General features: G+C 38.7%; 1 protein-coding gene across 1 annotated transcript in view; it reads left to right on the top strand.

The window, feature by feature from the left end:
* Positions 1-6,230, top strand: part of nrg3b (neuregulin 3b) — a gene marked incomplete at its 5' end in the record, with an annotated part of 208,280 nt that extends 202,050 nt beyond the window's left edge. Inside the window, 2 exons of the mRNA XM_079333907.1 lie at positions 1,536-1,718; positions 5,064-6,230. Of these exons, the coding sequence (XP_079190033.1) occupies positions 1,536-1,718; positions 5,064-5,754 (874 nt within the window). The 3' untranslated portion in view covers positions 5,755-6,230. The remainder of the gene's footprint in view (positions 1-1,535; positions 1,719-5,063) is intronic.
* Positions 6,231-20,864: the final 14,634 nt, after the last annotated feature.

Raw genomic sequence — 20,864 nt, forward strand, 5'->3', positions numbered from 1 at the left:
AACTTTGATTCAAATTTCATGCCATTGCTTTATTGCAGCAGATGTGCGGGGATCGGCTTTGAAGTCGACCACCTACTGCTCGCTGAACAATTTAAAAACAGTACGCCAGGGCAGGAAGCATGGTGTCTAAAGACTGCTGCTTCAGTCTTTCCCTGCAGCAGGATGTCAAGACATATAGTGTTCAGTTACATGTGGGTGTAAGATAGATGTCTTTATGCATACATGTAGTCATAAACAAATGCTCTCTGGCTTTAAATATATGGGGCACTGTCTAAGGATCACAAAAACACTATTTTAAGCAGTGTTTTACATGTCTTTCACTGTCTAAGACTCACTGATCGAAGGTGGGAAATGTTTGTCATTCCTGCTTCCCAGAGAATGTATCCGACTCTGAAATCCTCCGACTTCTCCATCAGATCAATAAATTGGACATTTGTGGTTCTTACATTATATTTCAACTGGGGCTGTCAGCGTTGACGCATAAATCTTGACGCAATTAAGGTCTGAAATTAAGGTAATTATTTTTTTAATCCCATTGATTGCGTGCTATTTTGTCCCTTCAGGAGCACTGTAGCCAAGCCAACCCGCTAACAGCAGCCTCTCCCATTAGGTACAGTGATAAATAAGAATTACACCTCTGGGCCTTTGAATGGTTCATTATGGTCACTTAAAAAAAACAACCTCCAAGCTCAAAAACTTCTGCATCAGTTGAGGATTCAAAAGTAATATCGACCATGAGACATCGTGACATCAAATGTGTTCCTTCTTTTCTGTCCTCTTTAGCTGTTTTTATTTTTGATCTGTAACAAGTTCCTTTTCCGTGGTTAGTTAGTCTTGTAACCTTTGGTCTACCTCAACTTCCTCAAGTGACTTTTAATTTTTACAACAAACAAACAAAATTAAAATACACAATTGTATAGTGTTGATAATGAAATATCAGAGTAAAGGAACAACTTGTAATATAAAATATATTTCTGTATTATTTTATATATAAGATAAAATAATTTGGACAACATTTAATATACAAATAATTAAATAAAACAAAATAACATTGACAGTCTGTGCCTTTAGATTCAGACAGTACAATACAACTAAAAGCATACAAAGCATTTCAAATACACAAAATAATGAAACTACAAAATGTGATTTCAAACATCCTTCATCACGAGTCACTATTACATTTACAAGTCTAATCAGGGTTAAGAAAATGGAATCGTTTGACTGCCCCAGCTCTTGTTTATTGTTTTATGAAATGGTGAACCTAGAGATGATTAGGTGTATCATCAGCAGCCTTAAACTCTGTTCTGTTCACACAAATCTGATACCTCTGTCTCATGCCTAGCCATAAAAATGTATGATTCTGTGTTTAGTCAATTAAAAGTGGAATAACAGTGTGTTTTCCTCTTAAACGTGAAGCTTTAAGGTCAGGCTATTCCAGTTATTTTACTTCGATGAACACACATGGCAGAATGATTGAATCATTGAGTGTTTTTGTAAAGATCTAAAACTCTTAAATCTTTCCCCTCTTGTTTCAGGAGCAGTTCCCTTTCTCTTAGTCCTGCCCAACAACGGAGGGAGACTAACTACTTCAGGACCCCGCCTGTTTCAAGGGGAAAACATAAAATTACAACAAATCTCATCGAGGGAACCAGAGCCAGCAGCCACATCTACAAACACTTGCAGGAGGATGATTCTACAGACATGGAGTCCATAAGAAGGTTAAACTTTGTGAAAGTCTTTTATTTAGTTTTGAAAAGATCGCTTAAAAAAAAAAAGTCTTTCTCTGTCTCTACTCTGAGGTCAAATAGCCGCGTCAGTGATCGAGACCCCCAGACTTACTGAGGTTAAGTCGGAGTGGCAGAGGGATAATTTCGGGGGGGAAATGAGTTTATGACCGAAACGCTCTCAGTTCAAATACATGAACCGGCTTATGAAATCTGATCCGCGGAAATAAATGAGATCTGCCGTGCCCTGCTTCAACTGGGACTGTCACAATTAATTTGGAAAACACACTTGATCTCAACCACTCAGCAGTATCTTGGTGCCGGGGAAGTCCAAGTTACGTGTCTGTGTGTAATCTTCCCTACTCTCGCCACTGGGCTTTTGCTGTGAATGAAACTGTGTTAAACATGCATGCTTTTTTTGGGGGGGATAAAAGTAAATCAACAGCCTTAAAGCTTATTATCGCACGATAAAGAAGTTTGAAATTAAACAGTCCGGAAAAGGCATGTATTTAGGATTATTCTCAGGCATTACATGGAATCCTCATGGTTTATATAGTCACAAAATAATTCATTTTGTGTCATTAACAAGCTTAAAACTGAGCCATATTTGGTGAACTATCCTTCTGAAACAAGACCACAAATTGAACAGGATTCATTTCCTGCATTTTACACATCTGGATTTCTCCTCCTGCTCGCCCTGATGTCGAGTGAGGACAGCGACTTGCCCTATTTTTCACGTCTATCAGAAGTGAAGCACAGCTACTGGCGCCGTTTCAGGAGGCTTTGAACGCAGGGCGGACTTCTGGAGAGAACCACCTCTCACCAGCCGGCTATCTGCGGGCTTAAAAATAACTTACACATTTCATAAGTTCAGCCTGATGAACCTCGCTGGCTTTGCATCAAGGAAAAAAAAACGTAGCCTGACGCGGTATTCCTCTTTGACATGTTTGTTCCGAAACAAAGAAGAGCGTTTGTTTGCTTTGGTGATGATCAGGGCAGAAACGAAGCAGCTTTCATACAAAGAAGCAGTACATAGTGATACTATTGTTCGAGAATTTACAGAAGTAAAGCAGGTTGCTGTTTGAAATCAATGAATACGGATCAGTAAATGACACAAAATAAACACTAGTGGGATTAAAAAGTCAAATATTACTCACATTTCAGGCCAAATTTAAAAGGCACTTCGTATATTTTTGATAAATGTTATCCTGAAGTGTAATCAAAAAACTATGTTTGCTGTGGAGCTTGTTTTCCTTGGAAGATTAACATGTCAAGGTGTTCTCTTATTTTCTCTCTAACAAGAACCACAGGGAACACTGCTTTATTTTAGGTTATATTTACAGATATAGAAGAGAGCATCTTTAAGCCTGAGTAATGTAGCCCTACTTAGCTGATGACTCAGAAACAGCCTCATTTGCTGTCTGTGTGTGCAACTTGAGCGGTGGCACTGTTATCAAAAACGCCTGTCATTAAAGCAGCAGCGTCCCCCGTGCATTCAAGGCACTCAGAAGTGCCGAGCAATGTCCCTATTAGCATGCCAACCTGATTGTGCGTAACAGTGACTTGTAAGATACACTATGAGCTGCCAAACTCTTTATGTGACCTATTTCCATAATTTACATTTTTAAACAAAGCTCCGTGGAGCTCAGCACTTCTTTCAAATGCTTGAGATCCTCCTGGAGCATAACAGCTTCCCTCTGAACTCGCTCACACACAAACACACACATGGAAAGACTCATAAATGTGCCCAGACGCACGCATGCGCGCACACACACACACACACACACACACACAGAGAAAAATAAACAAACCAACTCAGAACTAAACATATGAGAATTATTTTTTTAAAATCTCAAACGATATTCTACAGGCAATTAAATGCAGCAAAATGTTGTTCAGAGGGAAAGCAAATATAAGAGGGTTTATCTTCTTCTTCTTGGTGATGAAATTAGATTTTTTTCAGTTAAACAATTTCGATCCGATTAGGCTTTGATTATTCCCTCGCAGATTTATCAGTCTGCGTATTCCGCCGGCCTTCAAGAGGTTGAAATGATGGATTTTTTTCTTCACCTACGAGCCATATAACAACAAGCAACCAAGCCTTTGCACCCCCATATCCCTCCTCCTCCTCCTCATTCTCTTTCTCCAGCCACAACCTCTCCCTTGTTGCCATGGATACACCCTCTCATCTCCTGAAACGGTTGGGGAAGGAGAGAGAGAAAGAAAGGGGGGAAAGTGAGGAAAGAAGGGCAGATTGTGCAGAGACGATGAGGGTGCATCGGAGGGAGAAAAAAAAAGATGGAGGCATTCAGAGTGCGACATGAAGGAGGTGTGGAAAAAGAAAAATATGACAACAAATCCCTGCAGAGTATTGTCAGTTTCATTATCCAGTGTCAAAACTGATATTTACCCATCGTAGATACGGACAGAATTGAAGGCAAATTTGCCATGGGACTTATTTTTAGATGTGTTTTTGATCTGCCAGACTTACCTTCAGCTTGTGTTCCCCCTTCTTTTACCAAGGGAGGAGTGGGAAAGTAATTCAATTATTTAAACTTGGTTATGCTACAAACAGTCTCAGAAGGCCTGACAATAACATTGGCTGTCTCCTAATGCTGTGCCGGGGATGATACTAAATGTGAAGTGAGTCTTTAGTAACAATATTAACTCTTGAGTACATTCGGCATGTATACAAACTTACCCACTTGACTCTGGATGAGTTTTTCTTGTTATGCTCTATTATTTGTCTGCTATCATGATGCCAGCTGAACTGTTTCTAATTCTGTTTTTAATCATTCAAGATCAGCGTGCAACATACAAACAGGATGTGCAGCACACTAAAAACCAGACTACATATTAAAAAGCCCCCTCATAGGAGACATATTCGGTGTAGATAGAGATAAGTGCATTCACGCAAGAGCGGATGTGTTCATGGAGGTAAATTATTCCACATAGGCACACAGGCCAGGGTCAGCAATCCAGCAGCTGTGTAGCTAACACCTTAATCTCCACAAAGCAGACATGAGCGCAGGGATGTTTCAGTTAAACAATCATCCAGTCACAATAGAAACTGTATATGCCAAGGATTAGAATTAATTACACCCGATTAAGAACAAACAATAAGTAATGATAATAATTTTGCTGTACTAGAAGATTTGCTTTGGTGGGGGGTTGGGGTGAAGGGAAATTAAATTGTAAAAAAACAGCTATATTCTATAAATTCTCCCTAAATTACCCTCCTGTCTTTTATTTCTCTTGGGAAATAGGTGTCGAGAAAGAAAAGGTCACAGTGTAACTGACCTCATTCTCACTCATTTCTGTTCTCTCTGCTGCCTGAAGGTGTGATTCGGCCAGTGGAAAAGTCGGCGCACTTCTCAACAGGACCCCGCTCTCTCACTTCGCAGCCAGAAAAGGATGGACCGAGGTCCCCTGCACCCGCTTAGATAAGGGAACAGCCTTCCTCCCAGCCTCCCTTCGCACCCGCTCCGTGCCCATTATCCCCTCGCTGCAAGCGTGCGACCTGGAGACGGGAAATGCAGACACGAGCAACAAGAACCAAGTAGGGCTTCTTAAGTGGCACCCGGTGCTGGATGGAAAGACAAAGCATGTTGGCAAAGTTCCTTCACCTACCTGTGGGACTGTTGTGCTGGCACCAAACACCCCTGTTACACTGGGGTCAGAGAAGAATCTCACACACTGCTCCTTTGAAATTACAGTGGAACTTGCACAGGAATTAAAACAGAGAAGCCTTTCCATCCCAGTGAAAATGTCGGGTTCTCACAGTGAGATCCCACGCGGTGGCACAGACACTCTCGACGCCCGGGAAGGGACAAGTGTCCAAAATCCAGCCAGAGTTCTACACACAGGCGGCGGCAGCAGAGGTTTGAAGGCAGCAGGCCAAAGAGAAGCACAGGGACAGTGCCAAGGTCAGACATCCCTCGTGTTTGGAGGCGCAAACTGCTCCTTGGCCAGCAAAGGACCCAGCTGCAGAGGAGCGGTAAACGCCTTTGCCAAGCCGTCTGCAAGCTGATTGGATTAACTGTGTAAAGCTTCAAAGACAGTGTTTCAAATAACTGTATACCTTCGTTGGATGGTTTAGCAGGTGGGACCATCTGGGCGGCCACACGGACCAATAACAGATGGCAAGTCGATATTTTTTTTTTTTTGCGAAGGAACCAAACAGATTGAACTGTTGAGGAAAAAAAAATATTGACACAGCAAAGGACGTCCAATTATCAAATCAAGAGACAAACAAACACACATTGTGAATAAATGTGACTCAATAAGGAAAAACAAAAACCATGACTGGAGTGGGAGCTTGACTTAAACAGTGTATTGAAAAAAAATGCCACTATTTAAAAGGAGCTTCTACTTAGAAACCAAAATAGTGTGTCATCTCTATGTTGTTTCTCTATTGTAAAGAAATGAAATTATATATGTCATATAATATATGTCATATAGACGTATATATATTTGACTACAATTGTGACAAAATAAAGACTAAGATAACAGTGTTAATCAAGGGCTTTGTTCATCTTAATCCGTCTTCACTCTGAAGGTTTGTAGACTTCTGCCTGAAACAGAGTCGATCTGAAGTGCATGCCAGTCATTGATCGGAAACAGCCAAACATGGGGGATTGGATATCTACGTTTACTCGAGTCAACTCATTTTACTCGACCTTAAAAAGAAGACCACACGGAGACCTCTGCATTACTGCCACCAAGTGTTTCATGACTGCCATCAGTTACTTTTGATTACTGACTCAAAGGCAGGTAATTTATGGACACACACGCAGACCCAGAGTTAGAGTAAAAACTCAGTCCTTTAATACAGGTGGGTTTGGTACACGGGAGATCAGAGAGGCAAACAATCCAGAGGAGCAGGCAAAAGGCAGAGTCGAAAAAAAGCAGGCAGAAGTCATTCAAGAGGTCAAAGAAGAAGAAACGTTAGGACTAGGTAACGCGAGGTAAAACACTATGAACTGGCAACATGAGGAAGGAGACACTGGGATTAAATAAACAATCAGGGAGCAACGAGATACAGGTGAGGGTAATCAGGGCGGGGCTTGACACACGGCAGGAACGAGAGGAGGATCTGAAACAGAGACAAGAGTAAGTACAACATGACATGACCAGAAACTTGAATAACAAACGAAAACCATGGTTGACCCTGTCAATTACGTCTCACAAAGAACAGATTTACCGTAATTTATTGCTCTGTGATAGCGAACTACAGTGCAGATCTATCAATTTAAAATATTTATCTTTCTGACACTTCAGCTGACACAGCAGGCCTGAGGGGCAGCTAGCCTGACCATCGCTAATGTTCTGCTTCGTCTGATTTTTTTTTCACTCAGCCTGCTTTTTGGTTAACATTTTTTGTCCTTTATGGTTGCTGAGGTATACCACTGAAGGTGAATCTACTATAGTGCCACCAAGCCTCACAAAAAATCAATTGAACCAGCTGTAAAAATCAAAAAAGAAAGCTGAATAGATTAGCTTAAAATGTGTTTCTCTAATTCACTTAAGTAGAAACTAATGAGAAAAATGTAGCAAACAAGTCTTCATTTAAAATTGTTTATTCCTACATTTTCATCCAGTAGTATTTTCTTTTAAGAAAATGCTAGCAATCACAGCACATTCACACAGGGTTAAAAGTATTAAGCCAAGTCACATTATCAGGTATCAGAATGCCAAAAAAAAAAAAAAAGGAACATCCGTAGTGTTAATTATACAGAGATTGGATCTAATGAGGAATATATGCCAAGGTCAGGACATAGTTTGCCTTTATCTTCATGGCCTCAGACACCTGAGGTATGCTCTTCCTTTTTCACCCTGGATTTACTCAGGCACCTGTTTGGCCATTGCCCAAATCTCAACCCTCCAAACAGCTTCATTAATTAAGTAAAGCTCATTATTTTCTGTCAGTGACAGGAAGTAGTTCTGCAGGTATGTAAGACAGAGTACACTCCCATGAAATTTCCCTCAACTTCTAATCATAGTTTCTTACCTTGCAACATATAAGCGTGAAGGTAGAAAATGAGCACAGGGTAATTGTTGAATCTTTGTTGCACACTATTGAAAGAAAAAAGGTATTTCAGACTAAACCCATTATTTCCCATGACGCACTTTATTTTGTATCCACAGGCTATAACACAAAAAGCAGATCAACTTCCCTATTTTGAATTACAACAATGGCCATGAGGTTTGTGGATGGAAATGAAGCACATCTGCATTCAAGCCCAGTACAATTCTTTATTTATGCCTCATTTACGTCAAATTCAGTCTGTCTGAGTTTCCCTCCCTTTTAGTTTCGCAAGAGTCTGCTGGCAAGGTAAGTTGTTCAGGACTTGCAAATGGGTTTTACAGGGATGTCTTCATCACTGCTCTGCAGTATAAAAGTATCTTGAGTCTATAAGAGGGTTTGTGTGAAGATTAAAACGAACTTCATTGATCCCCGAGGGGAAATTGAGCATAGACGGCTGCAAGGGGAAGATAAAATTAGCATGAATACGTAATAAATAAATACATACAAAGACGGTCGTGAAACAGAATTCATCTCTTTCACAGAATTTTCACAGAATATAGCATAAGGGGAGGCAAATGAGTAGTAAAGATATTGAATGTAGTGTTGTCTATCAAGGGTTCAGTGGTATGAAATTGATGTCAATGATAAACATTCTTTGCAAGCTGATCTATAACAGAGCAAGCTGATCTATAACACACTAAAGATATTACACGATAAAGAGAATTTTTCTATAACACAGAAAGATTTAGGACTCACATGATGGACAGCTGTCAACAACAATCTAACCGCATCATTATTAAGGTACACATCTCTATCTACATTTTATTTATTAGTCTAATGCACATATTTGGATCATTGGCTGTTTCAGATGCCCATACAGCACATAAAAGGAGTGTGTCAAATAGTGAGCTCATGATACAGTTGGCTCCACAGAAATCTTGAAAGACAGAATGTCAAAGTCTTTGTTCAACATTTTCTGAAAAAAATGTCTAGAAAGGTTTTCAAACAGATGAGTGGCAGGTTTATGTTTGACACATACCCATAACCCAAATGTTGCTCATTACTTTTACTGTAGCTCAAAATGAAAAACTCTTAATTACACTGCCTTTTGGACTGTATGATGAATTTAAGTTTGTTGCCGGAAATGAATGACATTGAAGTATAAATGTTCAATTTAAATTAAAGCATTGTAATACCACAGGACACAAACAATGCTTGTGAGGGCAATGGGCCTCATTCACAAACAAATCTGTTCTTAAACCATTTCTAGGAACATTTGCCGCAAATATCTGAGCTATAGATCAATTGATGATGATGATTGACAAGCTATTTTAGAAAATGTTAACATACAGAGCTATACGTTACAATTCTGCTCATTGTTTTGCTGGCCATTCAAACCTGCTCTCACTAAATCGTTTTCTGCCACAGCATGCAGCTGTTTTTAGTGAAAACGCTGTAAAAATCCACTGATCACAACCCGCTGAGCACTAAAAGGCACACTGGAAGAGACTAGCTTGTAAACACAGAGGAACATTTAGCTTCTTAAGAGCCACAGATATCCCTTAAGAGCTGTGGAGGAATGAAAAGAGCTAAACATTTTAGTGTGGATATTTCACTTAAATTCATCTGATAGCATTAAAACAATTCAGACTGGTTAACATATTGCTCAACAGTGGTTAAATGAGGTTTATAAACTAACAATGTTAGCATTACAAAAAGTTATGTTAAGATATGTTGATTCATATAAGTACTGTATATGTATAAGTGTGTTCTCACTGCCCCTAGTGGTCAAACAATTTACATGCAGGGTAGACCTATGCAGGGTCCTATATACTCATCTTACATGTCAAAACAACATTTCTTATGTAACATTTATCTTACACTGCACTGTTTGGCAGTAAAGGTTTGAGATTTGAAAACAATGACACTACTATACATCCAGAGCAGGCACTTCGTAGCGTGGCACTAATGAGACGCTGTGCGGATTTGACAGTGAAGGGATCGGTCTTTGATCACAGAGAGCTCTAAACACTGGAAATACCATTTCAAGCACTGCTCCAAAGAGTCCCTCTCTCCCAGTTTGCTGACTGGATTCTTCAACAGAAAAAAATAGAGACAAGAAAACAAAGAAGATCCACCTGAAAGTACAGACTTGCTGAACTTACTGTTATTTCACAAAAGCACACTTATTGAACTAAAGCCAAGGTTTAGTCAACTAAATGTGTGACTTTGTTGTCACATTGTTTCTGCTCATTATTAGCCTTCAGTTGGGATTACATTTCTGAAAGACAAAATATTTTCAAGAGCATAAGAGGATTTATGCTTTTATGTCTATTACGTTACAAAAAAGTCATCATTGTAGATCCATTTGTTGGCAGGATTTACACAAGCAAGGACAAAAATGACAATTAAAAGCTAAGTGCTCTCATTACCTGAATGAGCCAGGTTTATCAGGAGGCGGGCTTCATAGTTGTTAGCTTAATCCTCACAGGTGTCACCTCTTTTTGTATCCCAGGAATGTCATACAAGCTAGCACGCAAATGTCTCCCTCGCTCAGTGTGAGAGGAATACTAATGTGCCAGAGGTGCAAGGGGGACAGTGAGGTTCCCAACCAGATGGCATGGAGATTATGAGTACAGCAGGCCAGCATGTGTAATGCAGCGCAACCAGTATGGATGTCTGCTAACATCCCTCCGTAGACCCTCTCCACATTGGACATGAAAAGATATTTCACAGATCCAGTGGCTGTGTAAATGCATGTGGATATTATTATCCTTAAATAATATACAATTTGTCTGTTTGTTTTTTTTTGACAATTTCTGTACTAATTCTAACAGCATTTAAAGGTTCAAGCAAGATCTCTCATTTAACATATTCCACACAGTTACCATTTTATTCTTACATCATACTCAGACGTTAAGCAGGACTTAAGCAATCTGAAAGATATCCCGTTTAATAAAATATAGCATTTTCTTGATTGCAAAGCAACTGAAGACAATGAAAATTCAGCAATTATCACTGAACAAAAAACGTCATTACCCGAGTCAACATTACTTTTGCCTCTCTAAACATTTATGTTAGGTAAGCTACCTAACATCTGCCTTGGCAAGGAATTTATTTTATTTCAGATGTTTTCATGTTCTATGATAATGAAACAATTTTGCAGGAAGTGGTCAAATTTAATGTTGTGGAAAAACATGTGTAATAACTGCTTAGGTGCCTACTGCTAAGTCACAATAATTGTTAGCATTTCCTAACTTTTAGCTTGTTAACATGACTTGGCTAGCTAACACTACCATTCGCCACCTTGATTTGCCCCCCAAAAAAATTACACGCTGTATAAGGTGATAAAAAGATAATTTTAGCCATGAAGTTGTTGAACACTAACACTAGCTGTTTTGTTACTATATTGTGGGCCTATATTGTTTTGAACTACGTATGTCTCGATATTCTTTCAGATTTTATCCCTTTTAGAACTCCTATTTACGGTTGCTGTAAGTCAGGAAGCGATGACATTAGTAAGATTTTTCATGTCCACTGAATCTTGCTACTATTTGCTTCCTGGAACACAGCAGTTCAAAATTACAGCAGCACTGAGCTCCCCACCCTGAATGTGACGGTGCTGCTGTGTTAGTACAGTTAAACCCATCCAACACACATTATGCACTCATCCAAAATGAGAAATTAGTAATTCTGTTAGTCCACGAAGTATGTTGTTGCCTCTTTCTCACACTAATTTATGTATGATGTCCAAGTGAGAAATGTTTTTTGGCCTTATCCATAATATTTCTTAACTTGAACAGAAATGGAAAGTTGAACAGACTATACCGATTGTACTTTCCAGTGTGGGAGGAGAATATGAAGGTTTTATAAAGCTGTTGAATCCTCTAATTTTAAATATGTGAGACTGCAAATACAATGACGCTATCGTCCATGCTCTCCTTAGATATATGAACATTGGGTTTTTTTCTATTATTGTGATGGTCAGCTGATTGGTGCTTACTTTGGGCCTATCTGAAATCACAAGAACTATTAGATAGATACATTATTTAAAAAAACGACTGCTATGAAAGTTTATAAAGAACTGTTTGCTCCCCCGAAAAACAAAAACTGCTGAAGGTGGGCGACGACTTACTGATAGCCCAGCACATTTTGTGTTTCGTTTTACTATCTGAGGTTGTTCCTATGCAATGCCTATACAACATTCACATCTCTCTCAGGATAATTTGTAATAACCTGGGTGATCCCTTTGATCAGAAAATGATGTATTTTAGCAATATTCAAAAAATATTGGTTAAAAAAAACAAAAACTTTTTCTTTGTAAATATCTACAAACTAAGTAGATTCCCCCAAGCCTCCGCTAACATCTTGGCTCAGGCTTCGTTAAGGAATACATGATACAACAGATGTTGAAGCCTTACCCCAATTCCTTGTTTGAAGAAATGCAAATGAGCAACGAGATGGCTTTATTGTTTGAGGATACATTGTACAAACCTGCCATATGCATTTCAAACAAGCTGAGGAACAATTCTCATGTCCAAAAATAAAACTCTCGCTCTGATTATTTTTTCTTGTAAGTATAGTGTGCCTGTGCTTTTGTTTGAGAGTGGTGAACTAACAAGTGACACCAAAACACATTGAGTAACTTCATAGGTACTGCAGCACCCCTTCCAGTACCATATGAAGGATCGTTTGAGCTTTATCTGCTATAGATGCTTTTATTTAAAATAATTGGGGTGGCAATAGTTCGGTCCGTAAGGACTTGGGTTGGAAACCGGAGGGTCGCCAGCTCAAGTCCCAATGCACACCAAAATATGGAAGTTGATCTGGTAGCTGGAGAGGTGCCAGACAACTTTTCCAGCACTGCTGAGGTGTCCTTGAGCAAGGCACCAAACCCACACCAGCTCAGGGGTGTGCTTCCAGGGGGGCTACCACCGCACTCTGACATCTTTCCATTAATGCATGCCTGCTTGGGATTCAGGCCTGTGTGTGAGAAGCATGTCTCTAAAATAACACAGTGCAAACCAGAATTTCCCCTTGGGCGGATATAAATATATATGAAGTATATAAAATACATAAAGTATATAAAATTAAAAAATGAGAATACAGGGGTGATCAAGGTGTCCATAATCACATTTCTCATAGTCCTGATTACGCGAACCTTGCCTGGTATTATCCCTTGCATATGTCACGATTACATTTATATTCAGAAACCTTGCACACTACTTAGTTGAAGCAGCTTTGGCCGTTATTACAGCAGGGTAAGATGTGACATGCTTTCCCCGTCTGGATTTGGGGAATTACTACCAATCCCTGCAGATCATTCACAGCTCTATCAGGTTGTACGAGAACAGTCTATGGACATTCATTTTAAGTTTTCTCCAGTTCTTTGCCATTGGGTTGATAGGTCAATCACTTAGAGACACAGAGTAGCTCTAGGAAGAGTTCTGATTATTTCCAAACTTTCTTCATTTTCTAACTATGGAGAAAACTTCAGTGCAGCACAATTTGTGTAGCCAACCCCTGACCTATACTTCAACACAATGCGGTCTCTGAGCCCTGTAGGGAGTTATTTGACCTCTTGACTTGGTTTTGGCTTGATTTGGATTACTGTTTGAGCTTAGACCTTATTTAGGCTATGTTAGGGCCTTTTTCAAATCATATCCAGTCACTTTCATTGCTTCCACTCTTAACCCAGATCAACCGTAGTATTTTGAGTAAAAGTCTCAACATGGACATCTCCTCTTCTAAAGCACATGGGTATATGGTTATTCTGGAAAATTACAGGAAGGGGCTTTCCTGAAACTGTCTCCATAATACCAAGAGTTCATATGAGACGGGGGCTACAAGGTAATTTTTTTGATTTAGAGGGAAACACATTTTATAGTGTTTTAACAATGGAGATATGAAAAAGACTTTAAAAAAAAAAAACTCTCCCTCTGCTCTGTCTTGCTAAAATGCAGACATTGTGGGCTGGAATCAATAAACAAGCATTTATGACAAAGATAAGGAATTGCCAAGAGTGTTTTTGGCAACATCAGTCTGCATTGTGAGAAGAAAATGGCATAGATGTATCATTAGGTCCTCTTTTGTAGAAAGAAATCCAATACACTGATCATATAAGGATTGTTTACCGTCAGGCTTTATGAAACACAAATGAAGGTGGAGATGAGCTATAGATTCCAAGAAAATTCTCCATTATATAGCTACCCACCTGATTTGCTTCCATTGGTGCATCAAACTTGAGTCAAAAATACATTACAATATACACAAGAGTAAGGTCAAAAGTTTTTAGCTGTTTCTGGATAATTAGGATTTTCTCATGCGTACATTATATGTGCAAATGATTTGGAAAGCAGCTTGTACTCAAATCAGTTCTTAACTTATTTACCTGTGTAGCCTTACTGACTCATTTAGTTACACATAAACTACATGGAAATGTTATTTTCAAATGAAGAGAAGAAGAAAAAATATTATTCTAATTATTTGTCTCACTGAAAAATAATATTAACACTGCTCTCCATCATTCCTATGAATGTTAACATGTAAAGGGTCAGCGACTGTTGACCTGTGCAGTGGGATAACAATGTTTCCTTCCTGTGTGGTTTGTTTTGTATTATCTAAATTTAATGGCGTGCAGTTACATGTCATCTTTGACCCAACAGGCCAACACACTGAATAATGAGGACCAGATGCCATGCAGGGATTACAGTCAAAGGGCTTTGTTTGGCAAACAGTAATAATAGTCCTGCAGATCATTGGACGTGCAAATAGGTGAAATGGGGGAGGGGGGGTGACACCAGCTCTAACAGTCACATAATGACATAACAATGTAAGAAAGATGAATATAAGACAGACAATGAAAGTATAGGAGGGTTATAAAATATGCACGTCTGTCCTGCTTTTAAAGAAACAATGGCTAAGAAAAAAAATCAGTCTTTATCAGGATACTTATACAAATGCCAAACCATCAAAGTACAACAAAAATTCAAAATAAAAAGCTTTTTTTAAATGCAAAATAATGGACAAAAGGTCATTCATTACAATTTACTATTAAGATTCAGCCATCAAGCAAAACAAACATTTTTAGAATTAACAACCATTTGAATGCCTTAATTTTAACCCTAACTGTATTCATACCATCAGACCTTTCCAAGCCTGAAGGTATGGAAAGCTAAAAAAACAAAAAAATACCATCCCTGTAGAGTTCTAATACAATGGAAATGTAATGGATTGGTCCAGTAAATAGACAGAGATATTTCTAGCCTGCTCAGCTCAAAGTTCGCTTGGACTTAGCTCTCAGTTTGAAAGCAAATGCTAGCAAGATCAAAAGTCAGTGACACTGAACCAAGTTCAGATACAGTACATATAATTTATAGGGTTCACAACAAAAATAGCTAGCTAACCAGCCACGCAATGTTGGCCGCATTTTAAAGTCGCAATCAGCGGTGGAGTGTACAATTTGTTGTTGTGCGTCAGTTAAAGGGTCCATCTTCTGGTGTTCAGAGGATGAAGTCACTGCAGGACATGATTCAGTGTTGTTGAACTACTGAGCTAACATTTAAAAAACTACTAAGAGATATATGAGATAAGGAAATAAATGACACCCAGATCGTGGAATTACAAAATGTAACCTTCATGGGCTCACTATTTGAACACATAAACAGGTTTTTCTGTGTGCTGTAGCAAAAAAAAAAAAAAAAAAACTCTCTCGACTCCCAGAAAAAGCTTTGCTCACATAACGGGCCTCTCAAGTCAGCTAAACTGCTGACAATCAGGAATAACAGACATATCCTTAGAAATATTCCCTGCAACACCCTGAGGGAGGTTATGATTGCTAGGGCATCCACAGGCTGAAGACCCCCATGAACCTCTGGGGCTCCCAAGTCACTATTCAAGACAGATAGTGTTCCTGACCTCAGACTCTGTTTTTGTTTCAGCCATTATCAGAAGGTTCCCAACGCACAAGCTGTCAAGATGCACAGTTTGGTATTCTGCAGGATTCTAAGTTTCAGAAGTTACTTTACCATTTAGAAGAGAAAATGTTATTGAGCTTTTGTTTCAGGTCTGAAATGATGCTTCAGTTTAATTAATTTTAGAGAGACTAAAACAACATTGTTAAACTTTTAAATCAAGTGAAAATGGATGTTCACCAATCTGAGAAAGAATATGTAAAAATTGTGTTTTCCTTCAGTTGTTTAAAGCAATAGATTCTTACGGCACCTCTGGTCGGTTTATGTTGTGGTCTAACAAGAAGAGGACGCTTCTCTTGCTCTGTTTCAACCACCAAGCAACCTGCTGTAATGTTTACCAACCACCTTATCTTGCCATGCCCTCAGCCAGTTATTAGTTAGACTTGAAATTAAAAAAGTTGGCAACTCTTAGTGGTTGTATAAAAAAAAATGGTTAAGTGTAATGCATGTTGTTCAACAGAGCAGGAAATAAATAGAAAATGGGCTGAGAGCAATAGATTCAGTATGGAAAAATTTCAACCAGTGTTGGCAACTTTTACAAACAGAGTCCGGATGCAGTTATTACATGAAATCAACCAAAAGAGCCTAAAGGTAAAGCGACATATGTTCCACTTAAATCTCTACATGTGGGGTTGAAAAGGCTGACTGACTAAATTAATTGCAAAAATCAGGTATTATGCATGGTAATGAAGAGATGCAGAGGTTCTTTGTTTGTGTGACACACTGACAGCAGGTGAATAAGGGTTGTAACAGACATTATTTTATCCAATTAAAGCACTGGTTAAAGGTTTATGTTAGTAAAACAGAACTACTAGCACTTTGGTTTAGTTATCTCACCAAACGTTAATGCAACTTTAGGCCTGCTTCACATTTTTCTTCTCGACCATCCATACCCATACCCCCCCCCCCCCCCCCCCCCCCTTGTAAATTAGGTTTTTACAAACTGAAATTGTTAAAGAGTCTGAACTCCAGAGATAAAAGGGTCCTCTCTCCTGTCTTGATTAAACTTGAAGCTATAACCAGAGGTACAATTTTTATGCCCAAACTTCAATTTAAGCCCTGAGCAAACTGAATAGTTACGTCACCTGCTCTGGAGCTATTGAAATGTAAATATGTTACCACAAAAAAACTGACTTTATACATTCTGAAGGGCTCCAGAAAATGGTGTACTACATGTTATAGGTTTAAATACATAAGTAAAAACAAATCTAATAAGTTGTCTATTAAAAAATATCTATATTTATGAAGAAATAATAGCAGTTTTTTGGCCATTTTTGCATTTAATGGATAGGACAGATGAACTGTTGGGAGGTGAGAGGAGGATGATAACGACTAATGCCTCTGAACATGGGGCGTGTGACAATCTAGGCTATCTGACAGGCCCACCAATAAATCCTTTAAAGGGTTACATTATTATGGCTGAGCTTCAGACCATTATCTGTAAAATGTCAAATGTGTCTTTGAATAAAGTGTTGCCTTTACAGCATTATCTAATAATTGTACTGATTTGGTAGTGATGACAACCTTTTCAAGCGATGTGTGATGTATGTGCCTGGGTGGTTGATTACACTCATGATGCTTAATGTAGGCCAGCCAAAGGTCCAAAGAGGGCTGAGGAGGGATCATCTTACTTTGTGGAACTTGAAAAAGAAAAGTATGTGCAAGAACATGTTTCTACCACCTCTCAGCTCAGTGGAATTGTGTGTATTTCATTGAGCTGAGAGGAAAAATCATTCAGAAAGATAGTTAAGGTCTGGATTCTTATTACTTTGGGTCAGTAAAGGGGGAAACAAGCTTGATGGCCACTTTTCAACTCCTTTTGTGATTGTATGTCATCATAACAGCTGCTCTGTTTCTCTCACTAAGTAGAGACAACTCCATCAGATGTGCATCACAGTCAACCCTCCAGAGATCAAGGTGACAGATTTTGTTCCTTATTCGGAGCAGGTTATATTAGTGTAGATGAATGGCAGGAGCCCTCAAGAAATAAATATAATTCACCACAATACAATGGAAGTAATTTTTCTTTTTTATCAGATTAGGATGGATAGTGTTTATAATATTAAACTTAATAGATGGACATCTATAGGCCAATATTAAAAGGCATAGCTTGTGAAATATTTGATAGCTCACTACCTTAAGATAATGTCAGGATTGAAACGCTTCACTTCCTAGCTCAATTTAATATTAATATTAGCATTTTATGCATTTCCAACTGATCAAGCTAGCTAGTTTACCTTCAAGTGGCAAAATGTGAACATACCTGTACTATTGAATTACAATTAAAAGGGACATAATGCCTTACATCCAAGTATTTAAGTTTCAAAGGCTAATGCTAGCCATCATTCAATAACTCACACTGACTTCAGGACATTTCACAACACATTTTACAGCTCAACCATTTTTTATTAAATGTTAACCCTTTTTTATAAAATGTTAATGAACTTACAACTTACAAATTAATCAAATGGTAAGGCCACATATTTAAGGCCATAAATAAAGTTGCTATTGCTGTTTTTTAGCAACAATGTCTTATGCCAACATTAACTGTTTTCAGGCTGACACTTTTTGTAAACCATTAAAGTTGTGCTGGGAAAAAGTGACATTATATGCCATTCTCCAACACTTATTTGACCTTAACCTGTAGCCAAGCAGTAAAACATTATAATAGCTATTGACCTATATACCCGCTCAGAGTGTGTGATTTGAGAAAAATGTTTGCTGTGTCATTATCATGAAATGACAAAAGAAAAAGACAAAAAAAAAAATAAGCAGTGGTCAAAGCGCACTGCTGTATTACTTAGAACATGCTGTAAAGTTGAACAAAGCTACAAAATACTCATTGTATGATCTAATAGTTTATAACATGGCTAATTGGGATGTTTGTCAGTTCAGGAAATTACCGGCCTGTTGTGTTGAACTGCATTTTCTTTTGTAAAACTATCCTCAAAACCCTCCTTAAATTAACAAATAACTCGAGGACAGAAGTGAAAAATAGAGAGTGATTAAGGAGAGGACATCAAACTCAAGATACGACTGTAACGGCTTGGTTTGTTTCCTTCATAAATAAAGCAATAGCCAAACCAAGTACCTGTTGTGTGAACTGCATGGGCTTTTTCCTTTTTTCATAGTTATGAAGCCAATTCCACTACAAATCAATCCGTTTAGGAGGAAGAACAGAAGATGCCACTGTGCATGAACTGAGGACATTGAGATATAACTCAGATGGCACAAAGTAATACAAGCTTCTCCCATGCAGTGCCCTCTTTAACTCAGGTTGAGGTACACCAAAAAAAAAAGTGGTGCAGGTCACACTACTTCTTACCCAACAGTGAATTGTTTTATAACTATTATCAAGCTAAACTTCCACATTGCAATGAGCTGGATGCATTTTGATTTATTTGTTACATGTACCTCAATGATTCTAATGGAGAATGGTGTATTTATGATGGCCTATCAATATAAGCTTCAATTTTTTTTCAGTATCAAGATCTTTTCCCCACAGGCTGGAGTATACTGTAGCAACCTATTGCAGAAGCGTTAGATCCTGATCCTCTTTTTCACAGCATGAGGTGTAGTTCCCACCTCACTCTTCATGTCCCTGTGGGAAATGTTAAAGTCATCCTTCACAGCAGTGACAACAGGAGATTCACCTTGTGGAATAAGAAGACGAGGTTGATGGAGAACCACAGCAGAGCCATTGAAACCATTGAAAAGCTCTCTTCAGATCAACCTACTTCATCTCTCAGCTCCCCCCGCCTCCACAGTCTCCACACCTCAAGTGTAGAACAACTGTATTTTTCTCAATCACCAACTTTTGTGAAGAATACAAATTCTGTACCAGATGAAAAATACTGTACCGGATAAAACTATTCCTAAATCAACGATTAAAGCAAGTGTTACTTGTTTTACTTTAGCTGTAATGATGATACAGCAATAAATATACCCTAGTTTCACAAATTAATGTTCTAGATGAAGCAAATCCACAAGAGACCCTGATGTCTTTGAAGTAGTTTGGCTACTGGCTTAGACTCTGGAATAAACAAATAACACCGGAAAGAGAAACTGTTAAAAAATATTTCCCCCAGATTCAGTTCCTGGTTACAGAGTGTTTGCCAGTGTCACTCCTCTTCCACTTTTTTCCTGTTTCTTTTTTCTCTCTAATAGAGGATAACTCCTCTGCATTTTTCTTAGTTGTCTGTCAATGGCAAACTTTGGTGTTCACAGCAATAATGCATGAAATGCTTTGCAGGGCAAAAGAAAATGAGTGAGGGCCTCTTTAGGGAGGTTTCATGCTTTCAATGCAAAATTTGCACATTTAAGGCCACTGCTTGGATTTAAAGTTTTTCAGCCCTAAGGGGCACCCTACTGGCCTGTGCTCCAAGCAGTTGACTACCTTGCCTGTTGACAAGCAGCACCTCTGCTGATAACACAATGGGACAAGTTACAGTCCTGCATAAGATCCCAACTGTTAATGGAGCTGGCACTAACACTTCATTTTAGGACTGAATTTAAACTGTTTAAGTATGTCAAAAGGAAAAGTAGGAAGAATCACTTAAGAATAACCCATCAGATGTATGTATTTATGTATGCGGAAAATGTTTTACTCGTGTGTTAAAATAAGATCTCGTCACATGCAAGTCTTTAGTATTTCTGCACGAATTCAAACTAGTTCCCCCAGCACCATCAGTATCCTGCCATTTGACTAACTGTAGGGGTTGTTGACAAACATGAAAGCGAGCAGCGTGTGTCTTATTTTTCAGAGGAAACTCAATTCCTGTCCTGCAGTGACACAGATGAGAAAGGAATCAAAGCATGTGTGTAATGCAAAACGAGTGCCAGCATTGTATTTGACTCAGGTAGCATGGTTAATCTTGATTTAGGCAGGGCCCTGAGTCATGCAAAGCTATGTGTGCTAAAAACTTGCTAATAAGTTCTGTGAAAACGATGATTGGGAAGTGTTAATGACATAATACCAAAAACACAACATGACATGCAGCATAGGTGAACAACACGACAGAACGAGCTGCAGTACTTCAAGTTTCAAGTGATTCTGCAAACAAATACATCTACTTTTGTTGCGATTAAACGTTAGCTTTTAAAATAACCCTGTACATTGTAAACAGGGCTTTGACTGCA

Source organism: Symphodus melops, assembly GCF_947650265.1.
Source record: "Symphodus melops genome assembly, chromosome: 21".
In the NCBI taxonomy this organism is placed as follows: Eukaryota; Metazoa; Chordata; class Actinopteri; order Labriformes; family Labridae; genus Symphodus; species Symphodus melops.